Source organism: Cavia porcellus, unplaced genomic scaffold (genome assembly GCF_034190915.1).
Source record: "Cavia porcellus strain 051 isolate PalLab524CR breed Dunkin Hartley unplaced genomic scaffold, mCavPor4.1 scaffold_27, whole genome shotgun sequence".
Lineage (NCBI taxonomy): Eukaryota > Metazoa > Chordata > Mammalia > Rodentia > Caviidae > Cavia > Cavia porcellus.
In genome coordinates, this window is record NW_026947510.1 from 43,921,073 (window position 1) to 43,948,159 (window position 27,087).

The 27,087-nt window shown below is 39.2% G+C and overlaps 1 protein-coding gene across 21 annotated transcripts in view; it reads left to right on the forward strand.

Moving 5' to 3' along the window:
* The first annotated feature begins 2,251 nt into the window (after positions 1-2,251).
* Plekha5 (pleckstrin homology domain containing A5) overlaps positions 2,252-27,087 on the forward strand; it is a 237,595-nt gene continuing 212,759 nt past the window's right edge. For 3 of the 21 annotated variants that reach the window (XM_063238310.1, XM_063238306.1, XM_063238308.1), the window contains exons 1-3: positions 2,306-2,575; positions 2,702-2,781; positions 4,927-4,984. In XM_063238310.1, the coding sequence (XP_063094380.1) occupies positions 2,484-2,575; positions 2,702-2,781; positions 4,927-4,984 (230 nt within the window). In that variant the 5' untranslated portion in view covers positions 2,306-2,483. Of the gene's footprint in view, positions 2,576-2,701; positions 2,782-4,926; positions 4,985-19,015; positions 19,675-27,087 lie in introns of those variants that run through there. The other 18 variants (XM_005003821.4, XM_063238302.1, XM_063238305.1 and 15 more) reach the window with 15 other exon arrangements.

Below are 27,087 nucleotides of genomic sequence, written 5' to 3' on the forward strand. Positions count from 1 at the left end.
TGGAAATATGAAAAAATACAACATGAAGCAGAGGTTGGAGATGACTTTAGGTTTGAGTCCACCATGAAGAGGTATAGGGGGATAAAAACAGAATATGCTCTTGGGAATAGCTCCATGGGGGGGTCAAGGCATTAGGAAGAAAATTAAATTCATCAACCATTCCAGGGCAGACTCAAGTTTGTGGTGATAGGAAAGGCATGATTCCTGTGCTGCTACAAAGGAGATGTGTGTGTGCACGCACACACACAATGACAAGATAAAATAGACCTGCTAAAGATCTACAAAGAAGGGTATTCTAGGAAGATTGTTTTAAATATAAATTTTAGTCATTAAACGGAAAAACTAGAGTGCCAATATTCTAATATATGGGGCTTGTATTGGTTCTGGAAGTCACACGGGCCATTATTTCCCCAAACCAGAAGTACATCTTGTTTTGTATGCATGCTACTAAGTGTTTTATTTACCGCTTTTCTTAAATTTAGAGACATATTTTAGAACTGTATTTAAGCTCCTAGGTTACAATCTGAGCACTGTGAATGTGATTTCTTAAACTATATATTTTAAATGAGTCTCCTTTTATTTTTGAAATATAATATATCATGCATGAATGAATCTTGTAATATTCAAAGAGTCAGAGCTAGAAGGAATCCCAGTGTGGTACTATATATGGTCAACCTACAAACTTCTTGGTAGTATGCAAACATTCAAATGTAATAGCGGGGCTAACAAAATTTCTAAATGTATTGTGATATTAGAAAGACTCATTTTAAATGTTTTTATTTATAATGGTAGCATCCTATAAAGTCCACAGCTCCTGATTGTCTTGCTATTATATCTAGTGACGATTCATGCTAATATGGAACATTTCCTGCTCATTATTCATTGATTTAAAAAAAGGTCATTTTTTCCAGAGACTGGGCAGGAGATAAGATGTCAAGAAGCAATAAGCAGTGAAATGAAAGAGAATGCAAAGGAACCAAAAAGACAAAACATTAAAGTGATGTTATTTTCTTTCCTGTAAGCAGATGGACAGGCAAATTATAGCAGTAACTGCAGACTCCCTTTCATCAAAGACAGGATGGCCTTGGGGAATCAGAATGTGGGAGAAAAGTCCAAGCACAATACATTCTCATCCACGAGCCACTTGATTTATGGACAGGGCTTTGGCCAAGATCATTTACCTTTCCTGGGCCTTAGTTTCCTGAAATGATCAGAAAGATTATTTGAATGACTGGGAATATGAATAAGATAATGCTTCTAAAGCCATCCCAAACAGTGCAGAAAAAGAATTATCAAGTAGTACTACTACCATTGAACTGTATATTCTATTGGAATGAGTCATCTTGCTGCAGAGATGCATAAGCTATTCCAGCTGCGGTGGAGAGCCAGAGATGAGGTGAGCACAGCTTTCTTAAGGGGGTGCTGAGAGAAAAGATCTCCGTGGCAGAGGGAGACTACATACTCTCATTCACAAACGAAGGGGACCAGTGGAAGGAGCCGGACAAAATTAAGACTTGAAATCCCACAGCCAGTCCGATTCCAGGCTTTGCCACTGACTACTATGAAGGCGGGGGAATCACATTGTTTCATTCAACCTCATTTCCTCCATCTGTAAAATGGGGGCTCACCATTGTATTTATAGCGTGATTGCCGCGATTTACTAATCTACACTGTGGAAAAAACTCAAGTCAGGTAAGCTACTGTTGCAATGTGAGACAAGGGAAAGCAAAATCCATGTGATAATAAGTGAACCTTTCTTTTAAAAAGAGAAAAAGGTGAGGCGTTTTGTTTTGTTTACAAAATATCATAGGACCTAAGCGACCTAGGAAAAGAAAAACTTGTTTGGTCAAGCCTGCATACACTCGTATTTCATGAGTCCAAGGTAACTCGTTAAACCTTTGATATTTGGCACACAACACACAAACAAGGAAAGCCTTTCGTGTGCTTTCATTAAAAAAGCTACTTTAAAAAACGATATCTATACATATATTTAAAAAATCTGTTGGCTATCCATTAGCTCTCATAACTTTGCTCTGCGTTCTGTTGTTCCAAAGGGCGCCGAGAGCGCAGCGCGGACAGTGACCGAGCTGGCCCGGCCGCCTGCTGGTAAAGCCCTGGGGGAGGACGCGCCTCTCTCTGATCGATCCCGGAACCTTAGTGCGGGGCGGGGGCGAGGTGGGAGGGACCTGGGCGCGGTGGGCGGGGACTGGGCGGGGCCGAGGTCGCCCCTCCCCCAGGCGCGCGGCGAGGCGGTGGGCTGGCGGCCGCGAGGATGCCGAGGGGCGGCAACGCGGGCTGGACCCAGCCGGGGCGGCGGGGCGGGCGCCGCCCGAGGGGGTAGGGCGCGCGCGGGGGCGCGCCGGGCCGGGGAGGCGCGCTCGGGCCGCGCTCGCTGCTCCGCTCCCTCGGCTGGCTCGCTCCCTCCTCCCTCGGCCCCGCGGCGGCAGCAGGAGCGGGCGGCGGCGGCGGCGGGGGAATCAGACATGGCGGCCGATCTCAACCTGGAGTGGATCTGCTCCCTGCCCCGCTCCTGGACTTACGGGATCACCAGGGGCGGCCGAGTCTTCTTCATCAAGTGAGGGGCGGCGCGGGCTGCGGGGAGGGCGTCGTGCTGGGGGCTGAGGAGAGGGGCGGGCGGACGGGGACTGTGGCCCCGCGCCCCCCCCCTCACGCCGGCTCTCTGCCCCTTCTCTCCCCTCAGCGAGGAGGCGAAGAGCACCACCTGGCTGCACCCCGTCACCGGCGAGGCCGTGGTCACCGGACACCGGCGGCAGAGCACAGGTAGCCGGGCCGGGCGGACTTGGGGGTGGCGGCAGGTAGAGGTGCCGGGGTCTGCGGCGGAGCGCGCGCGGTGCTGGGGTGCCGCTCTGGGTCGCCGCGGGAGACGGCGCCCCCTTCCTGCGCCCTCTCCCCGTCCCGGCCGGGCCCCCTACTCCCCGTGGAGGGCCGACGCCCCTCTCCCTGAACCTTGCAGTCAACACCTAGTTTCCCCCTCGGCCGCCTTGACAAAGTCCTTTCCCACCCCGGCTGCACCCTGGGACCCCCTGCTTGGCCGCCGCCGCGGGGTATCCGTGTCCGCCCACCGGGCTGCTTCCTCCGCCGCCGCCTCCTCCCAGGTGGGACTTGTGGGTAGGTGGCTGATGGTGTAGGAGAGCACTTGGGGGGTGACAGGCAAGGGCTCGGAAACGCCTGGCGCGCTCGCTCCGTGGTGCAGGAGAAGCTGCCGGAGCCGGAGGAGGCAATCGCAACCACGATCCAGATTCAGAGTCCCTGGCAGCCGCACCGTGGTTGCATGGAGCGCCGGGAGGCGGTGGGCGAGCAAGGGGGTGTCCCGGGTGTGGGCACCGGGCCCCCCAGTTGCAGAGGCTCGGCGTGTCCACGGTGGGTTTGGTGGCGTGTTTGAATGCTTAACGAGAGTTGGGCTAGAGAAGGAAAGGCTCCTTGTCATTTCTGTGCTGGTCTGGCTTTCTTTTGTCATTCTTTGTTTACATTCGTGGAACTTGTTTGTCTGAAATGTAACATGTGTTCTCTTAACTGGCCTGCCCACGTTTCTCGTACTCCGAAGGGCTTGAAAACAGTTTGGGTCATAAGGTGAGGAGGGTTCGAGCTGTCCTGCGGAGCCGCCCTCCTGGGTACTTTCTTTCCAACTCGAGATTCTGTGAAGCTCTTCAAGTTGCCAGGATGTTGAACAAACCTGTCTTTTCTATTAAACGCCGGAGTTCACTGAAATGACTAATGTGTCCAAATTTGCAAAAAGGTGGAGGAGGAAAGGGAAGGCTGGTGTAGCAAGCATGACGAGGTTAAATTTTTCGAGCAATTCTGACTAACAGACTGTCCTATTTCTTCTTAGCCCCCTGTGCGTTCTTTGGCTTCAATATACCCTTTAGGAGGGTGTTTTGCAATCATATTTCAACTTTAATGGCTTCATTGCTTTTATGGATAGTTACAAATTTATTTAATAGAAGACAATATGATATTAGAATTATGTAGCCTAATCATTCCCATGATATTATTTCAAGCTTATTGTTGGTTATGTGTGATATATATGTGCTCAGATTACACTTACAGATTTGATAACATTCACTCGACCGAAAAATTTGATGCTCTGAATGCTTTCTCGTGATTTTTTTTCCCCTGGTTTGGTTTACTTTGGACTGTGCAGACATCAGGGACTTCTTTGGGAGAGACATTAATGATTAAATCCAAACCACTTGTCATTTAAAGTAGTATGTAGCACAGAAGGATACTATCATTCACTTCAACCATTCCCAAGTTTATTATGTGAAACTTCATTTCAAGGGCATGGAAACACACCCGTGGAAGAATTCATTGTCATTTCTTTTCTAGAAATGAAGTATTTACATGGTCTTCCTTTCTTCATTGGCCCTTTATAGATGAATTCGTTTGTGTGACTGAGAAAGAATATCCTATAAGAATACCTCAAAGAGGTAGATGTTGCCTGTTACGCACAGTTTTGGTGTTTTGCTAAAATTGATAGGTAGTTTACTTGGAATTAAAATTGCCTTTGGCTTGTTTCAGGCACCAGAACATAACTCCTCTCCATCCCTATCATTAAGGTATAGATCATGTCAAATCCGTAATCTCTAATATTATTTGTTCTTTTAAGATGATTTTAAATTTGAATTGCTATTTCCCAAAATGATGTATCTACTTGTTAGTTTTATGACCAGTTTACTGTTTTTTATTGGAAACCTACTTAAATGAAAATAGCTAATTAGGGTCTGGGAATTTAGCTCAGTGGCGTGCCTGCCTGCCTAGCAAGCACAAGGACATGAGTTCAACTCCTCATCCTCCCCTGCCCCCCCAAAAAAAACTACTCATGAAAATGAATAATTAAAATGGATTGAAACTTACTTTGCTCTCCCATTAAAGAAATACTCAATGCAATTGTGATGTGTTTTTTAGATTTGCCTACTGGCTGGGAAGAAGCATATACTTTTGAAGGTGCAAGATACTACATAAAGTGAGTTTTTAAATGTTTTTCTTTGATAATTCAAATGCCGTGATTTTATGTCCAAACATGCTCATGATTTCTTAAGGCTTATCATTGTATAATGTTGACTTTATTTTATATAGCGTTAGAATTCTGAGAGAAAAAAATGATGTTATTAGTTTTTATTACGTTTGTGTATTTGCTTGTATATTTATTGATTTTAACATTAGAACACGTATGACCACAGTTACTTTTAATGCTGCTTCATATATTCCTGGGTAGAGCATTATAGTTTTTTTATCTTTATGTGACAAAATTTTGGTTCTTAATTATTTTACTGATAGAGCAAACACATGAAAATCTCTAAATTATGTTAGCATCTTTTTTTTTTTTTTGTCTTTTTTTCCTTTTTTATCGGCACCATGGATCAAACTCACGACCATGCACTTGCAAGGCAGGCATGCTTATGCCGCTGAGCTAAACTCCAGCCCCAGCATCTTATTTTTTTAAAAAGTGAATTCTGTTGATGTGTATTTTGACCAGAGCTGTTAATAAGTAGCAAAAATGATGTAAAGCTAAGTACAGTCTGATGAACAGTGACAAAGCTTAAAGTGAAAACAAACAGCAGTATATGGTGAATATCCACAAGCATTTGTTGGAGCAGATGTAATTTTTTTACTTCATATATCTAACCGATGGCCTTGCAGTACTGTGCTTGTGTTTGAGTACAAGGCTATCAGTAGAACTTAAGAGGAAAGATGATTAGATACATTATCCTTAAAACCAGTTCTATTCAATATTGAACTACTTTCAATTCCAGTGTAACTTGGTGGTGCTGAAGGTCAACATTATTCAGGAACAGATTTTAATCTCCCAAGGGAAAATAAAGATGTTTTTGTCTTTGTTTTAAGTTAAAAATTGCTTAACAGCTTTGTTTTGGTTGCTTAACATTGCTTGGTATAATTTTAAGGAGTTATGTCTGAAAGAGAATGTTGAAATACAAGGTTTGGTGGAGATTGGGGTAGTTTATTAATAATAACAGATACCTAGTTGAAAGTATATCTGTTTCATTGGGACTAGTAAGTTATTTTAACCAAGTGACATTTTTAAGCTTGTGCCATACTTCTGTTAAATTATAATTACTTGTATGATTCTTTAAGGTTTTTTTTTGGAAAGGGATTTATAGAAAATTTCAAAGTATACTTATAGATATTAGGAATGGTTGCTTTTGGATGTAAAATTAAAGCGGAAGTGCAAAACAGGAATGGAGTGTTGTCTTGGTGTGATCCTTCTCCATCCTTTTTGTTGTTAAATTTCTTGTTTGGGGTTTGGTCCACATCCTTAAAAACGAAGTAAGGTGCAATTATCAAATATTTTTCTAGTGATTGTTTTCATCTTGAGTTAAAATGAGTTTGTGTTTCTATGAAAAGGGATGTTTTCCCTTTCTGGATGTATTACTGGTATCTAATGGAAGACCTTATGTTTGATTTTGCTTACTCAGTGAAACTTTAAATGTTGTACAGTAAACCATAGGTAGCACTTCCTTTCTTTAACTTCAGTAGATGTGTACATTATTGGGTGATTGTTTTTTTGACAGCACAAAGGCTATGTTTTAATTTAGAACTGAGCTACTTGAAAGACTTTTTTGTTTTACTAGCCATTTCGATTGAATTTTCTTTTTACTTTAACACCAAGTTAGAATCTCATTTGAGTGCTGTATTTAAGTAAGTTGCTCAGGAAAATTAGGACAGTATTAAGAAAGCTATAATAATTTTACTGTAAACTATTTTAAAACTAGCAGGTTTGAATCATGTGGGATTAATGGCTAAGGATGGTGTCCAAAAGTAGTAATGCAGTTATACTATGAAAGCAATTCTTTGTAATATTGAGCATATCATAGAAATACCGTTCATTAAACTTCCTTTAAGTAAACTAACCATTTAAAAATACAGGGGTTAGCCAGGTTTGCTGGAGCATTCTAGCACTTGGCAGGATTGCAATGAACTCAAGGCCAGTCTGGGCTACATGGCGAATTTAAAGCCAGCCTTAGCTGTGTAGTGAGTCTCTTGTCTCAAAAAACCAAATTAATTAATTAATAAAAATACAGGATTTGCTGTGGTTAGGTGCTACTGCTCTACTCTTCTGGGTTGTATCATAAGAATAGTTTCTTTAAAGATTAGTTGAATCCCTAATGCAGGCTATCACTTCCTAGTAACTTTACACTTGTATTATAATTAGGGATGCGTTCTCAGTCTCAAATGAAGGCGGTGCGCACTGCTGTTACTTTAAACTTTATGGAATGTTTGCCTATGTATTATCAGGCCTGGATCTCATTTTAATCATGGAAGTAGTCAAAAGAATTATTGCTTTCATTGTCCCACCACATAATAAAGCAACAGAAACACGCCTTTGGAACTTACATTCTGCAAAGACAGCACAATGAGAAACAGCAGGAACATGAACTAAATTTAGAATATTCAGCATAGAATAAAAGGTAGTAGCTGAACTAAGAAGGTAATTAATCTTGGGCTTTTTTCATTTGTTGTTTCTTTCTTAGATGAAGAAAGGAGGTTATTGATGACGTTATAAGAAAAGGAGGCAGGGGTCGGGGATTTAGCTCAATGACATAAGTCCCTGCCTGGAAAGGGTGAGGTCGTGAGTTTGAGCCCTGGTACAAAAAAAAAAAAGAGAGAGAGAAGAGCAGGGGGTGGACTTTGTGGACTTTGCTCACATGGGAATACAGAAAGGCCCATAAAAAGACACCTTGGCCCTATGGTTAGTCTTGATCTGTTTTCTGGAAGGTTCCCAAAGTAACAAAGAACTTGAGTTGTCTCTGCTTTGGTTCTCAAGTGTGAAGTACCATGAACTCTCAGATTATTCCTTCCCTGAAAAAAAGCGCAGTGCCAAGTAGAATTTGTATTTGGAGAATATTTTAGTATTGACAGTTGCATTTCCCCAAGTCCTCAGGGAAAGCAGATATGCTCATGGGGGAGCCATAAAAGCTAGACTGTGTTCTTGCTGTTCTTACAGCTTTGGAACTCAGTCTTCACATCTTGATAATAGGCTAGTTATAAAATCCACCTCTAAATACTACCCCATTTATAACTTGGTTTGAATTTTATTCTGTTCTTGGAATTTATAGTATTCTACAAAATGATAGATTCACAATGTCAAGAAGAGATGATGTGGGAAATACAACAATCTGTTTAGCTTTCTTATCAGCTTAACTGTTTTCTTGTTCTTTAAGTTTTGTATGGATAACTAGAGAAGTGAAGTGTGTAGTGCCAGAGTTGTGTGCATTTTTTCTGTTGTTGCCTTTTGGGCTTAATATTCCTTGTAAAGTGTTTGTGTGGTGTCTTCCCTGAAGAAGCTTTATGGAAACCAGTAATAGTTTTAATGCCAGCAAAGGATGTGATTAGAGTTTTTACAGAATTGAGTTAGGATGATCAATTTTCTTTACATGCTTAAAAATTGGTTCTTTAATATATGCCTACAATTAGGTGACAAGATAGATAGATAATCCAGAGAATGTATTTTACTTTGCATCCACTGGCCAAAACAGTGGTAGTACATAACAGTCTTGACAAGTGTTTAATTATGATACTTTAATTTTTTTTACCAAAAAAAAAAACCCTTAATTTTCATGCATTTTAAGCTAAGTTACCTCTAAATTATTTTTGTGTTGTGTGTATAAATTTGAATTTGATTGCTGTCTTGCCTTGTTGCCATTTAAAACAGTTCATGCTCTTTATGTTCAACAATAATATTGAAAATGGTTATCAGTGAATTTCGTAACTTAGAAAATACAGCTTTAAATATTTCATTTTCTGTTCTTCATTTATATATTTTTTAAAATTTTTGTTTGTTTGTTTGTTCTTTTTAAAATATTCCATTTTCTTACCGAGTATCAGACAGCAGCCTATAAAGTACAGAAGATAGTCCTAATGTATTTGAAAGTTATAAAGCTTTCTGCCTACACCTTGAAAATGGTGCTTAATAACCTTGTAATGACAGGTCAGAGCAATTTAACATGGATATGTCACTAACTATTCCTTGTGCTTCAAAGCATTATGATGGTTAATCTAAAGTGCCAAGCATATCTTAAAACAATGCTCTAACTAGTGAGAAACTGTCCTACTTATTTAAAAATCATTGTTTTATATAGCAGGGCTGGTAATCAAAATGATATTTGCATGGTAGTACAGTAGGATGCAGAATTTGTGAGGTATTTTAAATCGCCTTTTCCCTAAATTTTAAGTTTTAAAAATTGAAGTGTTTCTTGGATGTGCAAATAAAACAGTGTTACAATTTTTGCTAATAAGGTTTCATTTCAGTGTCTTCAATAGTTGGAATCTAATGTCTGCTAATAATTCTAGACAATGAAGGGATTTCTGGTATGATACAGATATTTAAGGTGGGAAGAGATGGAGGGGAAAAAAGGCTTCTGTTCATAGATTATCACAGTTCTACATAATGTGAATAAATATGAGGGAAATCACATAGCTACGATAAGAACTTTAGACTATATTAAATGTTTTGTAGTTAAAATTGTTTTGTAGCTTAGTATTACAATAATAATAGATTTTGATTACTAGAGCAATATAATGTTTAAGAACAATTTGTAGATGTTAAATTTCTTTCTCACGTTTAGGTCTCAGCCTTCAAGGAGTTGGTAGTATACAGAAAAACATGCAGTATATTAAAAAGGAGCATGGTATACGGAACATGGACTTATTTAGTGCTAGGTGCTTCACCATAACATTAAACTCACATAATCATCACAATAGTCTTTTCTTGTTACCTTTTCTCTTTATCTCCACCATGCTTTTTATGACATTGAAGCTCTGAGAGGTTAAGGGCGTATTTATTATAGGTCATAAAGCTTTATTGTTAGTCATTAGTACTTAAATTAAGGTCTCTGGGCTAAAATGTCTTCGTATATAAAATTACAGAGCAGTATATACTAGTAGGTCCTACAATATATGTCCCTTCATGAGTTGGTTGCTTAGGATTTGAGGGGTAGTATTTCACACAAGTGTAGTGTGAGGGTGAGATCAACCCACAAAGAGAAGCTTGCTCAACTCCCCAGGAGGGTCTTGTGACTGGTCATTCCTTTATCTTCACTCAGAAGTGCTTAGTAAATGCCATACATTGTTCTAGGAGCCTGTGGATAAAATGGGGCCTGACTTGTTAGCTTACAGTCTAGTGGGAGAAACAGATATTAAGACATATATATATATATGGAACATGTACATAATTTTAATAATGACATCTTTATACAGAGAAACTACAATGTACGGTGAGAGGAAAGTTTACCATAAATAACTGTTGAAGCAAGATGATTTCCAGCCATAGTAGACTTGGTTGTAGAATTCCATTCCCTTCTTTTAGCCCAGGGCTATGTCATAGGTCTGCTCTGTGTCCTTGCCTTCTAGCTGGAGACTGTTGCTAAGTAAGTGTTTATCTCCAGCTGTGATGCTCCTATATTGGAAGTTAATCCGAATAGGCCTAGAGGAGTCCCCAAGGCTGGCAGAGGGCTGAGGTGCAAGCACTGCCTAGAATGCACCAGACCCAGGTCTCAGCTGCCGGCAGTGTGCACACCTGCACACCAGTCCCTACAATTCATACAGTTGTGAGAACATTTTCTGGATTTCTCAAGTGATTTTCCCCACTTCCCCAGATATGGGTTGACAGATCCCTTTGTTCATCTTTTGTAACTCTCAAAGTTGTATGTTTAGCAAGGGGGGAAGGGAGCGAAGAGAATACAAAAAGAGGTTGACTGGCCTGGTATAAACATCCCTGTATTCCTGTCTTTTTCTGTCCTATAAAAAGCAAAGAGTCTCTTAGCATTTCTTGACAAATCCTCTTCTCCTGTAACCTTTTTATTTGTCTGTGACAGTGAGTCGATGAAAAGTTGCATGTGTGTGTATGCTGGAGTTAACAATGTAGAAAACGATACTCGTTTCTGTTGGTTGGTGTCAGAAGAATTCATGGGAAGGTTGGTCGAATGAGGTGAGGCTGTCCTAGAGAGGCTTAGAGGGAGCTGAGCTAACCAGGGACATGGATGAGTCAGAGGGACTCATAGGACTGGTAGGGAGAATTCATGGGGTAGAACATGTGTGATGTTCGGTCAGTAGTGATGCTACTCTGCTGGTAGTGTTAACATAGGGGATGCTGGGACGATATCTATATTTAGGAATGCTGTTTGGAGACATAATGACTAGGCATCAAATGTTAGGCAAGGATGGGTTTTTCCCCTAGGCTTCCTATTGAAGTTTTGGTGTGGTTTGATTGGTGTAGCATTTATTACGTGATGTAGTTTTTAGGGAGATTTTAATGTAGGCAGCTTGGATTAGACAGTGGCAAACCTGCAGTCGGAGCCATCAGCACTCTGCCACAGTTGGGGGTTGGTTACTTGAGCCAAGTTGGTGACAGCGGGAATGGGAAGGAAGGGGGCCATTGATCAAAGATATTAAAGTGGAGTTGACAGACCTTAGGAATCTTGCTGAGCCAGGAGGTTAACAGACAAAAAGAGGTCAGAAACTGCTCAAAGCCTTTGTTTCCCAGTGGCTGCAAGAATGATGGTGTCCTTGACCAGAAAAGGGCACAGGTGACTGCAGAGAGGGACACTCTAGGTGGACATATTAATGGTGGTTTTGTTTTAGAGCTGCCTATCATGAGAGGCTATGTTGTTATTTTAGATACTAAAAGCTGGCCTTCACAAATGCCTCCTGACATTATCTTCCCTCCATCTCCCATAAACCAGCAATAACAAACCCCTCCTTCCCTCAGAGTGCTGTCTCAGCTAACTAAGTGACCAACTACCTATGTACAGACCCAAGCTGGGAATTTTCAGATTCACCTAATTATTCATTCAGTAGAAACTGTTTACTGAGCATCAGGTGCTTTCGGCATAAGACCCAGACCCTACGCCTAATGAGCTTATAGTTGAATTAGTGGGAGAAGTAAATAAAATAACCAGAAGTCTATTAAGTAGACTAAAAAATGCGATGAAGTATAAAATAAGTGTTTCAGCTACATAGATTGAGAGGCCTTGGTTCAATGTTAGGTTGTCTGGATGAGACTTTCTTAGAAACATAAAAAAGTGAAGCTCTGAGCCCCCACAGAGGGGATTGGAATAGAGCAGGGAAAGATAAACAGCATCCTGCTCCTGAGAGTGGCCCACAGCAAAGCCATAGCTAAAGAAAGACTGGGGGCCGGGGTGGGGGCGGGGGCGCATGTAGTGTGGAAGGAGGAAGCTGTGGCAGAAATTGCTCTTTACCCTCTGCAAGGGGTGGGGGTGCGAGTGGGGGCTCAATTGTGTTTGATGATTATCTCAGCTGCAGAAAGGTCTTCCAATTAATCATTCACACATGTGCATCCTTTCTTTCCATTCTCTTCTGAACATTTTGAATTTATGGGTCTTAGTGATTATAGATACGGTAACATCAGTAAGCCAAATAGACCGAACAGTCTTGTATTTCTGGGGAGGGAGGGGATGTCAAAGTAACAATAAATACATTTTATGGTTGGTAAGAATATGTAAGTGTTGCAAGAAAAATAGAGCCAGCCTATGAAGATCAGGAAGTGTGGAGAAAAGGAAGTGAAATCAGAAAAGTACGGGCGAGGTGTCTCTGGGGCTCGCTGGGTGCTGTGAGGACTTCATGAGGAAGCCGCTTCGCCGAGGAGAGGAGGACCCTGTCTGATTTCGCCCTTCAGGAGTATCCCCCGCAGTACTCTCCTATGATTTTCTCAAGGGCCCGCAGTGTGCCCCTGGAGAAAAAGTTCTGCCTCCATCACAGTCTCTCCTTATGTTTCTCCTTCTCAGCACTTAACAGGATTATGATTAAATATTGAATTGTGTAATGACCATATTTCTTTTAAGCTGCCAGTAATCGTAAGTTACACCATTGATTTGATGACAGCTTTTTAGGGAAGAAAAAAGAGTCATGACTATGTTAAATAAACATTAATATGTTTAAAAAGTACATGTTCGAATCAAGAAACACTTGTTTAATACTGGTTTCCCCCACACTCCAGATGGTAGAATATTTTCATGAAAAGTGATCTTATTCATTGCTGGATTTTCAGTTTTTGCACCTAAACCTTTGCTATAGTAGATCCTCTGTAAGTGTTTTGTTGCTTGAATGAAAGAATTTTTATAATCGTGCTATTCAGAAATGTTAGTTTGCCTCGGTGAAATTTAAATACATTCTCCATGTGACATTTATCTCAATATAAATTTACAAATCAACTGTGTCTCAAATTTGTGTGATTCTACTCTGCGAGTCACATATGATCTGTTCAGAGCTCTGATTGTACAACCTGATGCATGACAAAGCCGGGTGATACGTGGACCTGTAAGGCCTCTTGGGAGAAACCGACACTCAGATCTCGCCGTTGACCACCCCATTTCCATTAAAAAATTTGCGTGGTTCAGGCACGAGCTGAAGATACTTCTGTGGTTTCAGGAAAACAAGGGAATGGTGAAGTCTGTACTATTGTAGGTAGTGTCATGGGTAAAGCAAACGTAGGCCAGATCTTAAAGCTGAGATCAGGGAAGGTTGGAGGGGACTAGTTAGTAGGAAATTGAGAGAAACAGCAAGTGACCTTCAAGAGGTGCAGATGATAGACTTTTTTTTTTTTTAATATTTTGAGATAGAGTCTTACTATGTTGTGCATAATGACCTTGAACTCATTTATGTAGCCCAAGTTGGGCTTGAACTCTCAGCAATCCTTCTGCCTTGACCTCCAGAGTGCTGGGATTACGTGTGCTACTAGGCTGATGATGGCCATTTTAGACCCACAGGGGAACTCTGGCCATTCAGGAGTAGTCTGTGAGCTACTTGTGAATTTTGTTTTGTTTTTCATTTTCTTTCATGTTCTCTTCTTCCTCTGCCTCCTTCTTAGTCTTTTTGGTGTGTTTTTTGTTTTGTTTTGTTTTGTTTTGTTTTGACAAAGTCTCACTGTGTACTTCAGGCTGGCCTTGAACTCACGGTCCTTTTCCTGCCTCAGACTCCTGAGAGCTGGGATTACAGATGTGCAGCACCACACCCAGCTAAAAAAATTCTGAGGTGGCCAGTAACTTTAGAAGTGAAGCATCCAAGAGAATTTGGTACCTTTTTTTTCTTTTTGTACCAAGGATCGAACTCATGACCTCAGGTTTGTCAAACAGGCACTTAACCCCACAGAGGTAAACCCCCAGCCCATAGTGATAGCTCTTTGAATCAGAGAAGCAGGCTTGTAGTCATCTTTGTCCAGTTCTGGTGTACAATGGGCAAGTTATGTTTGAAATGAACATCTAGAATAGATTGTAAGAAAACTAGGTCTTTTTCTTTTTTAATCCAAAAGTCTTTTGTCATTTCTGTTTTCTTGTAGGCATGGCTCTTATGTTATAAATGTCAGTTACCCAAAGCCAACTAGTATAAACCAAAAGAAAACTTCATTTTCTACATTAATTGCACAAGTCACAAGTCAATTCTGTTTTTCTTTTTCTTTTTCTAAGATAAAGTCTCACTGTGCAGTGCAGACTGGCCTTGAGCTTACTTTGTAGCCCAGGCTAGTCTCACACTTGGAATGATCCTCTTGCTTCAGCCTCTGGAGTGCTGGAACTGCAGGAATGCACCACTATGCCTGACTCACTGATGAATTCTTGAAGACCCTTATTCATTTTTCTTTCTTTCTTTTTGTCGGTACCGGGGATCAAACTCATGACCGCCTGCTTGCAAGGCAGGTGCTTACGCCACTGAGCTAAATCCCCAGCCCCTATCTTTTTTTTTTTTTGGCCACAGAAAGCTTCTGTCTACCTAACAAGAAAATGATTCCTCACAGCTCTCTTAATGCACTCTTGTAACTTTTTAATCCACAACTTAAGGTTAAGGTTCCTTTCTAGTTCCAAATAAAAAAATCTTTTACAAGAACTTTTTCCAATTTGGATCACGTGTCTGTTCCTGGAGCACATACCAGCCCATCAGTCCTCACAGACTCTCTAGTTGGAGCCAAAGCACCAGCATTGGCAGGGTCTCAGGAGACATGCAGTTAGAGGAAAACAGTTCACCATAGAAAGGTAGGGTGCAAAAGACTAGCAAATCAGAGGTTTCCTGTGCTCTTCCAGGGTAGTGCAGAGTTCTGAAGGTCAGGAAGACAGTGAACCTGAACGTGTGCAAAGAGAGAAAAGAAATGTTACTGCCAGTTCTCTCCAAGGAAATTTTTGCCTTACATTGCAGAAGGAATAGTTGAAATACATGGTTGGCTCAGGGTTGGACCTGGGAAAATAAAGAGCAAGTGTAGAATTCTGAGGAAGAAAAAATAGAAACCAGCCCTGGGCTGGGTGTCTTGAGTAGGGAAAGGTGTGGAAAGCAGCTCAATACAAGTAGTGATGGAGCCTCACTGTGGGAGAAATGACTCTGTGCTTCTATGGCAGCCAAGGGTTTCCCTCCCTGACTTCTGAAGTCACAGAGCGAGGCTACCAAAGCTTGCCTGCTTTCCCTATGAGTCTGTTGTTTTTCCCTGTCCCTTCTAGAGTGTCCTTTAAAAAAAAAAAAGGCTGAATACTAAATATCCCATTCCATTTTCCTTACCTATTCATTTGTTGTTAAATACCTAGGTTATTTCTGTAGTTTGGCTGTTGTCACTGATACCGCATGAATACAAAACACCAGTATCTCTACAGGATGCTGATTTCATTATCTTTGAGTAAATCCCAATTACATCTGCTCTCACTACAAATGATAGTTCTATTTTAATTTTAGGGGAAAATCTCCATACTGTTTTCCATAATGGTTGTACCAGTTTATATTCCCATCAGCTATATACAAGGTTCCTTTTTCCCCCCACTTCCTTTCCATTACTTGTTTGTCTTTTTTATAAGGATGGCTTTTTTTTTTAAGTAGTAAAAGAAGTATATAAAACTGTATAATAAATCAGAAGCCTCAGATGGTAACAGTGCATTCACTGTCGGGAATGTGCTCTTGGGGCCACTTGCCAATCACATTCAGATTGATTTAAGGTTTTACTCCTTGAGGTTTACTATTTGGCATCTTTCTTCACTGTTTTACCCTCCCATCAACAGTGCACAGGGTTACCCTTTGTTGGCATTCCTGTGAGCAGTTGGTATTGCCAGTCTTAAATTTTGGCTAATCTGTTGGGCAAAGTGGTGTCTTCTTGTCTGGCCTATTTCTGATTTCCATGATTTAGCCCCATTTCCAGCATGTGCTGCCCATTTGATTCTCTTTTGTGAATTCCTGATACTTTTTGTCTTCTGTTAAGTTATTTTTTCTTACTGGTTTATGTTACATATTTATTTGTAGGCCACTGAACCTACAAATAAATAGTTTTTGGTAAATACTCTCATTGTGTACATATTTATTTGTAAATGATATACCTGTATTGTTGTCTATATCTCACACATTTTTAAGGCCTTTTTTGTTATGAGTTAAAATAAACGTAAATAGTAGTTGTGACAGTGTGCATTTAATTACGAAATTGTCAGTTCATAGCACAATGTGATTTAGGTCCCTTTGTAGGCCAGTTAGACTGGCCAGGAGGAGCATGCTCTTAGTTTTTTGACAAATTATACATCATCATAACCCCATGGGCATGAGTAAAAAACAGTTATGGGGCAGATATAGCTCTCTTAGCGTTATTAGCCTTAATACTTTCATAAAATTGATTATGTTGTATGCCAGTTTCTACTTGTATGAAAAAGAGAGGGTAGTTTCTGTCTTGCCTAAGCAGATGATGCTTGAGTTAATCTGTATGAACAGACTTTGAGAAGCAGTAAAACTAAAAAGTATAGATATGAAATACATGAATACTTATTTTATACATTCATAGTAGGTGTCTAAGAGGAAGAGTATCACTTCTGGAAAACATGTGAAACTGCATGTCTTGCTAATAATGTATCAGTAATAAAAAGGCTTTATTTCGTGAAGATTTTATATCTCAGTGAACATAGAAACTATTAACACATGCTAGTTAATAAGTGTTTGTTGAAATATATTCCTAATGATGCACGTGTTTGACTTTAATAAGTTGCTGCCTTCTATTTAAGAAAGCTCCATGATTAAGAAATAATCAGCTTCTTTGGGAAATGCCCAGTCATACTAAGGAGAACTCTTTTAAAAGGTTATGGCTTTATTTTTATTTTTTGGTCTAAACTAGGGCTGCAGATAAAAGACAGGGCCTATCTTAAATATGTCCTTCAGAAATGAAGAATTTCAGGCATTGTAATACTAGGGACACTTAGGAACAGTACTTAGGAGGCTGGAACTGAAATAAGAGGACAGCATATTGAAAGCAGCATATGATAAAGTATGCCAAGAGTGCTATGAAAGGCAATTTTTAATGTAGGTGTTGCTGGTATTTGAAAAAGATACTTTATAATCTTTTTGAAATGAATGAATTTAACTAGAATAAATTATTATTATCAGACAAGGGAGTGGATGGTGAAGGAAAAGAAAAAAAAAATGGAACCCCTCATCATTAATAAAAGGAATAAGCAAGTTTGGATTGCAACTGTGTAAACATATAGGTACGTGATAATATATTAATACTCAGGTTTTGGCTTTCAGAGGTAGCACAAATCATGTGTTGTCATGCACACATTGTTGGCTGCCACAGCAGAGCCCGTGATAGTGGTGGGTTAAGTAGACTGGGACTAAGAGCTGTGAGCCATAGGCCAACCAGGGTCACATTCCTTCTGAATCTCTTCTCTCCCATTTGATTCTTGGAACAACCCCACAGGGTAGGACACGCCTAGTCCAGTTCAAGTTAATAAACCTTTTATGCTTACCCAGATGAGTGGGAAGGGAAGGTAGCATGTAAACTCAATGTACTTATTATGTCTACTTTTCAAAATTTAGTCACGTTTGGAGGAGGTAAAAGACAGTGCTAAAAGTGAAATTCCTTTGTGAATAGGAAAAATAAATGTGTTTTACTTCTTGGAAGTTGTTCACACAGAAAATTTTGTGCTTCAGAAAAGAATGGTAAAATGATGAGGAACTCTACTCCCTTGTTTTTCTTACATAGAAAGTCCCAGGTTCTTTTGATCACTTGCCTAGTAATCTGGATTTTTACATATCAGGCCAGCCTCCTATTATTGTTATTAATGAATGATATTCAGTCCAGATGCTATTTCTTTCCTAGCATGTTTTAAAAGAAACATCAAATTGGAAACAAGCAGTATTATCACTATAGGCAACATCCTTTCTGTATGTAGCAGTTTGTATCTGCCCTGCTATTTAAGCTTCATTGCAGAAGAAAACCCTGAAATTAAAAAATTTCACAATTATTGCCTTTAATTCCTCCAAAAATTAATGGAGAAAAGTAAGATCATCACAGTAGAATAGATAAGAAGAATTAAGATCTTGCTGTATTGTTGTGTTTAAAAAAACCCAAAAACTCAGTGGTATCAAACCACCTGTAGTGTATAATTACATACACATCCCTGGTTGGTCGGGCAGTTTCTACTGTTGCTGATCTGGGGTAGCGTTATAGTAGTTTCTGATCTGTGATTATAGTTAACCATGGTCAGTGGTAGCCCAAAAATATTAAGTGAAAAATCCAGAAACAACCTATAAGTTTCAAATTATGTGTTATTCTGAGTAGTGCAATGAAATCTTATATGACCCTACTCCATCCTGCCCAAGACATGAATCATGCTTTTGTGTAGCATATCCATACTGTATATACTACCTACACGAAAGTCATTTGATAGAACCTGGATTAACAAATCAACCAGCATACTGTCACAGTGCTTTGATTCAAGTAACCATTACATGGTAGCCTAACAGTTTTCTCATTGTTTGCATCATTTACTTCACTTAATCTGTATGCACTTACTGTATGTATCATCCCACATCATCACAAGGTGAGTAAAATATAGTAAGATATTTTGAGAGACTACATTCATGTAATTTTTATTACAACATATTATTAGTTCTATTTTATTATTATTAATCTCTTACTGTGCCTGATTTATAAATTAAACTTTTATCATAGGTATGTGCATAAGTATGTGTATCTGGCATGGTGTGAGTGACCTACTTCTCTTTCATATAGTCTCTCATCCTCTTAGGAGGCTAGCTCAGGCCTGCTGTCTGATGAAGAGAGTTATCCAAGCAAGTGAACAAAAGCATTCAAGGTCTCTTAAGGCCTACGTTCATCATCTCTACTGCTCTCTGTTGGCCAAAGATAGTCACAAAACTAGACTCAAGAACTGGAAAACTTAAGATGTGAGGGATCATAAATTCACACTGGAAAATGTTGTAGATACAAGGAGGAAAAAAATTGCAGCACTTTGGTAGCTGATGTAGCATATGCTAAAAAGTTTACGGAACCAGTGACATTTATGGTTCCTCTATCAAATATAAGATTACACTTGATCATAGGTATAGTACTGATTGTATACTATGTCTGACTTGGTGAATAAACTTTACTGATTATATACTGTGTCTTTGAGTTGATGAATAAACTTTATTGTTTTAATTTGATTGGCTTTGGAGCCATACAGTGAATTAGTAAAGCACACTTCTTGATGTGTCTGGGTAGATCATGGAGATGTGACTCTGGGTAATGTATCTGGCCTGTGCCCTTCTGTTCAGGTGCTTTTCCCTAGCTCTGCTTCCTAGCTGTCATAACCTGAGCATCTTTGCTTTACCCACACCCTTCTGCCATGCTCAGCCTTGGAACTAGCTGAACACAGACCAAATCCCCCAAAACTATGAGCCACATTAAACCTTTCCTCCTTTAAACTGTAGGTGTCACGTATTATGTCTCAGCAATAGTAAGGCTAACTAATAAAGATAATTGGTACCCGAGAAGTGGGGTCTTTCCTGCGAGTATACCATGTGACTATAGTTCAGAAGCCTTTGGAACTGGTTTGTAAGAGTTTGGAAAATTTGGAACTGCAGACTGGAGATCCCCTAGAATGTTCTAAGGAGAGCTAGATGAAAAATTCAGAAGGCTAGAATGCTGATAGGAATGCAAAGGCCAGATTTAGGAGGTTTCATCTGGGAAGGAGGACTGTATTAGAAAATATATTAGAGACCATGTGTGTTACATTTTCTTAAAGATTTGCCCATGTTCTAAGACTTTATGTGAGCCTGAGTTTAAAAGTGACAAACTAGTTAATTTGATGGAGGAAATTTCAAAAAAGCCCAGTGTTTAGGCTGTGGCATGGGTACTGCTAGCTGCCTTTTCCTAGGTATATAGTGAGAATTGGAAACAGGAAGCAGGACTGAAATATTTTAAAACCTAGATTTTGGTTTGAAATTCTAAAGGGATCATATGTAAAGTTGGGCCCCAAAATGGTGTCATTGTTGAAGAGATTAGCACCACTTAAAAAAAAAAAAGGCAAGATCTGTATATAGGTATAAAAAGAAAGATGCCTTGAGAACATCTCAGAAATCACCAAGACCCCACACATTGTGAGCACAAAGGTGCAAAAGTATAAATCTTTTGAGAAGAGAACCATTTTGTCACCTTCTGGATAAAGGTCCCCTGGGGAATTGACTCCCTGTGACTTACTTCATTGCTCAGGCATTCTGTCATGCAGAGACCATTGAAGCCATGATACAAAGGGACCTTGAGTACTGCTCAAGCTGTTAGTAGACCTCATCATCCACATGATGCTGGGTTTCCAACCATGCAGAATGTAGGAGTTGTGGAGTCAGGAAAGTTTCTACCCAGATTTCAGAGAAAGGCCTGGAAAACTGAACCAGGAGCCACTGGCAGGGCAGTAAGATATCTGAAGGTACAGCGACATCCCAGGAAGCTGGAGATGCCTGGAACTTGGAACGTCTTCTGAATAAACTGCAGGCTGTGAGCAGAAGCAATCCTAGGGAGAGGCCATGTGTGTTGCAACCAAGAAGGCTGTAGCAGTGAGGTGACACCCCCATCCCCACCCAGCTCTCTAGAACTCACATCTCATTCACCCTTCAGGTGGCAAGATACCCAACTACAGGCCTGGATGTTTGCCATGCTGAGATTTGGTCTTGCTTTGGTCTTACTCATTTGTGTACTCCTTCTGGAGTGAGAGTATTTATGCCATTGGATTATGAAACTTGTTTTTTATTTTTACAGAGATTAACAGATAAGAGTTTGCTGTAAGACTCAGAAGAAACTTTGATTTGGATTTTTGAAAAATGCTGGAACTGTTGAGACTTTTAGGAAGAGATCAGTGTATTCTTGGTTATAGGTTAGAAGGTTATAATGTGCAGAATTACTAACTTGTTTGTTTATCTGGAGAATAAGTATAGTGTAAGGAAATACGTTTGAGTGTCTTGTATACAAGGTGAAATGCAGTTATTAAGCGTGGTTGTGTCTACTTGCCTGATTTGAGAGCTGCCTACAGGATTAGCAGACTATACTTCTGGGTATGTCTGGGTAGGTTATAGAGGCAGGACCTTGGATATTTTATCTGCTCTCTCACACCATCCTCTTTTGTGCTGTTCCCTGTTCTGCTTGCCAGCCAGCATAAACTGAAGATCTTTGCTCTCCCATCCTCTTCCACTATGAGGTTTCTGCCTTGCAACTAGCTGACCATGGACTGAGACCTGTGAAACTATGAGCCAAATTAAAGCTCTCTTGATGAATCCTGAGACAGTAATGTGAAGTTAAATAAATGAGACACACAAGCTTAAGTATTGCATGGTTTCTTTTGTATGGAAAACCCAAAGCATAAATAATTTAAGGTAAATAATAGGAAACAGAGAGAGAGATCTTTTGCAAATGGGAAAGGGACCATGAGATAAAGAGAGGTGGGAAGGAAATACAAAGAATTAGAATATGTTATGTACCAATTCTCCAGAATGAATATATTCATTATATACTGCAAACATGTACTAATAAAAATTCTAAAATTCTTAAAAGTTAAGAAACATAAAAGAAGTTAAAAAGTTTAACCTTTCCTCCTTTAAACTGTTGGTATTATTACATCTCAGTGATTGCTAATACAGACCATACAGAAATTTGTTTATACAGGAGTTTTAATTTTACTTCTTTGTTCCTCTCTCTCATTTTTTTAAAAAACAAGTTCTCACTTTCTAGGGCAGGCTGGCTTCAAATTCCCTGTGTAGCTTAGGCTGGCCTTGGACTCATGATCCTCCTGCCCGAGCCTCCTGAGTCTTGAGATTACAAGTGTGTGCCACCATGCCCAGCTTGTTTGGAGATCCTTGGTGTACTTTTCTAAAATTTTTATTACAGAAGTTTAAATAGGCACAAATGAAAATTCTTTTTTACTAGAGCAATTAATCTTTGACTCTCATAAATAAGGTTATTTATTCTTTTTTCCTGGACCCTCCTCTGGGGGCTTTGTTTATTAGGGAGTTATTAGGGAGTTTTGAGGGATATAGAATGTGCTTTTCTATTTTTAGAAGTCCAGTAAATATTTGTTAGACATTTATAATTCAGTTTCCATGATAAACATGTCACCAATGTATTAAAATACCAAGTATCGAATGTTATCTCGTTAGTAAAGGTGGACAACTCATTACGTATTTATGCATTCTTGAGAGAAGTTCATAAGTTAGAAAGTAAATAATTGGGACAGCCACAGATCTTTCTAGGTGAATACAGTGAAAGGTGTATGATCCAGAGAGTTGTTTTTTGCTTGTTTTTGTTTGTTTGTTTTGGCTTTGGTCTCACTTTGTAGTCCAGGCTGGCTTCAAACTCATAGCAGTCTTCCTGCCTCGTCTCCCAAGTACTGGGTTAGGCATGCATCACTATGCCTGACTCAGAGAGTTTAGGGAGTGATAAATTTGTTGATGCCATACCATTAGATTTAAGACTGGGAAGGGGGAAAGGTAAGCAAGTAGAAAGCCACTGTGTTGGAATATAGGGTTCTCCCAAAACCAGAGAATCCACAATGGGAGAGTGGTTAAATATTGCTGCCTAAAACGTTGAGGGTTGTGGTGTTGGGCCATCAGCATTGGTATTTCATATGTGCCTGATTACAGGTATGACAGGGTCACGGGGGAAGGATAATGGATGATGCAGATGGTAGAAGGACCTTTGGGAATAGGAAACACAGTGAGTATGTGTATACTCACTAGGTGTAGTAGAGTAGCTGCTGTCTTAAGGAAAAAATTTTGTTATCTGGTGCAGGGGATTGAACCCAGGTGGGCAAGAGCTCTACCACTGAGGCACATGCCAACCAACAGTGGGTATTTTATATGTAAATATTTAATCTCTTCTTACTGTTAGCCACTTTGAAAGTTTAAAATGTGTGAAAGAACTAGAGCAAAAGTTCGTAATTTTTAAACCACAAAGTTGACTAATAGGCAACAAAGTGGGAAGGACAGCAGTGGAAGATTTTACACATTTGCACAACCAACTGGAAATAATTTTAGGAAAAGCACTTGACTCTAAGCTCATATATGGAGCTCTGTACATGAAGAGTAGATAATATTGGTTACTGTCTTGCCTTTAACACTTTGGTCAGATTTGTTCAATGAAAGGAGCAAGACATGCTAATGTAATTACATACTTTAAACTCTGCTCATCCAATAATAGATTAGTTTTCATTATTTGTGGTTCTGGGGATTGAACCTGAGGCCTTCTATGTCAGTCAGTTTTCTATTACTATGACAAAAGTAGCTGAGAATCATCTTATAAGAAAGAAAGGTCTCTTTTGGCTTGCAGTTTTGGGAGTTTCTGTGTGAAGTCCAGTGGCCACAAGTGTGTCATGGTAGGAAGCACAGGGACCCAAGTCCTCCCCTTGAAGATCCCACCACTTCCTGACAGTGCCACTGAGGACCAAGCCTTTATTTAACCCATCGGCCCTTGGTTTAGACCCAGACTATAGTTCTTGGGCATGGTTGGCCAGAGTTTTGCCACTAAACTTTACTCCATGCCTATACATCAGCACGTTTTGTGCAAGTGGCAGTAGACTGAACTCTGGGTGAAACAATGATAAAAAAATTTTAAAAATCAAAAAAAAACAACTACTAAGAGTTGAACCCAGGATCTTCCTCATGCATGCTGCTACTAGAGCTACAGCCCCAGTCCTTTTAAATTTTATTTTATTTTGAGACAAAGTTTTGCTTAGTTTCCATGGCTGGCTTTGAATTTGCAGCCCTACCTCAGTTTGCATGTAGCTGGATCATAGATGCTCCCACTATACTCGGCTAGAACATGTTTCTATATAGAAAATTTTCTAAGATAGGGATGAAATTGAATTTCTAAGGTAATTATCAATTTTTTGTAAATCATCTCAGAGTTTCTTTCTTTCCATTTCTTTATTATTTTTCCAATATTTCTTTAATAGTATTTGCTAGTGTCTGCAGTATAGTGATAAGTAGAAGGAATTACACCTCAGGCTTTTAAAATACATACTTCTGATTTCCACTGTTAATGGAAAAAAGGAAAAAAAAAAAAAGAATCTGATGAAGGCTTGGGGATGTAGCCCAGTGGTAGAACACTTGCTTAGCATGTGCAAAGCCCTGAGTTCAGTTTCTAGTACAAAAAAAATAAAAAACAAAAAAACAATACCAGAATGTTTGATTAGGATTTTGGAAGGTGTATGTATTAAGGAAATGTTTTCTTATTCCTACTTCAGTAAGAAATTTGATTATGAGTGAGTGTTGAGTTTATCAAATGTATGTCCATTGAGCATTTTGTGTTTCTATTAACTTACAAATGTGGTGAATTACATGAGTAGTGTTTTTTGTGATCAGCCACTTTTGCTATTTTGAGTTTTTGTTTTGTTTTTTTAAACAAACTTTCTTTTTTGAGCAGCTCTAGGTTTGTAACAAAAATGACCAATTTCCCTGTTTCCCCTTCATCTATGACTTCCCCCACCATTGACCCGATGTGCAGCAGGGGTGCATCTCTTAGACTGATGCACCTACGCTGCCTGGCACCCCTCAAAATCCAGTTTTAGGGTTTGCTCTTGATGTTGTACAGTGCAGTGGGCTTTGACCATTACATTGTGTATGCTGCCATTGTTGTGTCATACAGAATAGTTTCAGTGACATAAAATCCTCTCTACATTGATCTCTTAGTTTTGTTTAAGACTTTGTTCTTTGCGGTAGTAAAATTATGCTGTAATTTTTTTTTTTTTTTTTGTACTGTCACTATCTGGCTTTGGCATCAAGATTATTCTAGTCAGAAAACAAATTGAAGGATATTCCACTCTCCTGTGTATGTTCTGGAAGAGTTCTGTATGAGATCAGAGTCAGTTAACTGATAAAATTTATTGTAGTTTTCATCTGTGGTGTCTTTCTGTGTTAGCAGTGTCATTTTTAGAAAGTTGTATTATCTGATGCATTTAAATATAGAATTCTATTAAATATAGAATTTCATCAGAACAAATTCAGTCTTTTATCAGGAGAGACTTTTTAATTTTTCTGTTTATTTTATTTTAAAGAGCAAAAGAAGAAAACAAAATTTCAAAATACAGTTAGATGGTAACAATGGTATATATATTGCATATTGTTATCAAATCAGTTACTTAGGGTACAAGACATCTGCATTTAATCATCCAAAGAATAGTAGCTCAAACTTTTAAGAAAGCTCAGAAAAATCAGTAGTTTAACTTTCATGGCTATCTTTTGTGTAGATAGTTTCTTTCAGCTTCTCACACTAGTAAGACAATATGATATTTACACATGCTTGTCAAGAGGGATTTTTTACCTACAGTTATAACACCTGTAACTTTGTCTATGTTGTCTGACTTTAATGTATCAGTTTATATTATTAAATAGCTTGCCAGCTATAATTTTTACCTTTTATTCTTTTACATTTTTAATGCATAATAACTACATATTTATGGCATGCAGTTTAATATTGTGAGATATCCAGTGTAAGGAAATCAGGGTAATTAGTATAAACATCACCTCAAGCATTTATTATTGTGTTAGAAACATTTCAAAGTAGTCTTTTGTAGCTGTTTTGAAATATACAATAAATTATTTTTAACTGTAGTCACCCTCCTATGGTAAAGGATAACAGAACTAACGTCTCTGTAATTTTGTACCTGTTAACCAACCTCTTGTTGCCTCTCTCCCCGCCTACTCTTCCAGATTCTGTTAATGACCATTTTATACTCTTACTTCTATGAGGTCAACTTTTTTAGCTTTCATATGATTTAAGAAAATGTGGCATTTGTCTTGTAGATCTTTTCTTATTTCACTTAAAATAATGTTCTCTGGGCTCATTCATTTTGCCTGCAGAAACAGGATTTTATTCCTTCCTGTGGCTGAAGGCCATGGCCTGATGTGTATGTGCCATGCCATTAACTCATAGATGAACGCCTACATTGTATAACATATAGCTCAGCTTTTATTTTCTTCTTCATTTTTGTGGTCCTGAGATCAAACTAAGGGTTGCTCTACCACTGAGCTACATCCTCAGCCCCAGTGCACCCTTGCCTACGTTTTTTGAAACAGGATCTTGCTAAGTCACTGCTTGCTTAGGTTGGGCTTGGGCCTGCTGCCTCAGTCTCAGGCTCCCAAGTGCTGGGATTACAGGTATGTGCCCCTGACCAAAAGTTACTACTGATCATACTGCAATAAACATGAGATTATAGATGCCTTTTCAACATACCAATATCCTTTCCTCTGGATATGTGCCCAGTAGTGGGATTGCTGAATCATATGGTATTTTTAGGGTTTAAGAAAACTCCAAGCTGTTTTCTATATGGCTGTCCTGATTTCATCACCAGTAATACTATATAAAAATTCTTCTTTCTCTGCATTTTTGCCAGCCTGTCTTTTGATAATAGCTATTCCAACTGGAGCAAGATAGCTTACAGCAGTTTATGATTATAGTTACATGGAACATTCTCTCCCATATGCTTGTGGACCATCTATCTTCTTCAAAAATGTTAGTTCATATCATTTGTCTCTTTTAAAACCAGATTATTATTGTTAGTATTTTTGCTGTTATTAAATATTCTAAATATTAATCCCTTGTTAGACAAATAATTTGTAAGTATTTTTTCCATCATACAGGTTATCGTTTCAGTTTGATTGCATTTTAGTTTAGAAAAAATGGTTTTTCTTATTTTTTTGTTGCCTATGCTTTTGAATAACTTATCCAATAGTATCATTGTACATAACCAATATCCCGAAGAGCATTTCCCCTGCTTCTGCCTAGTATTTTCATGTCCGACATTTATACATTTTGAATTG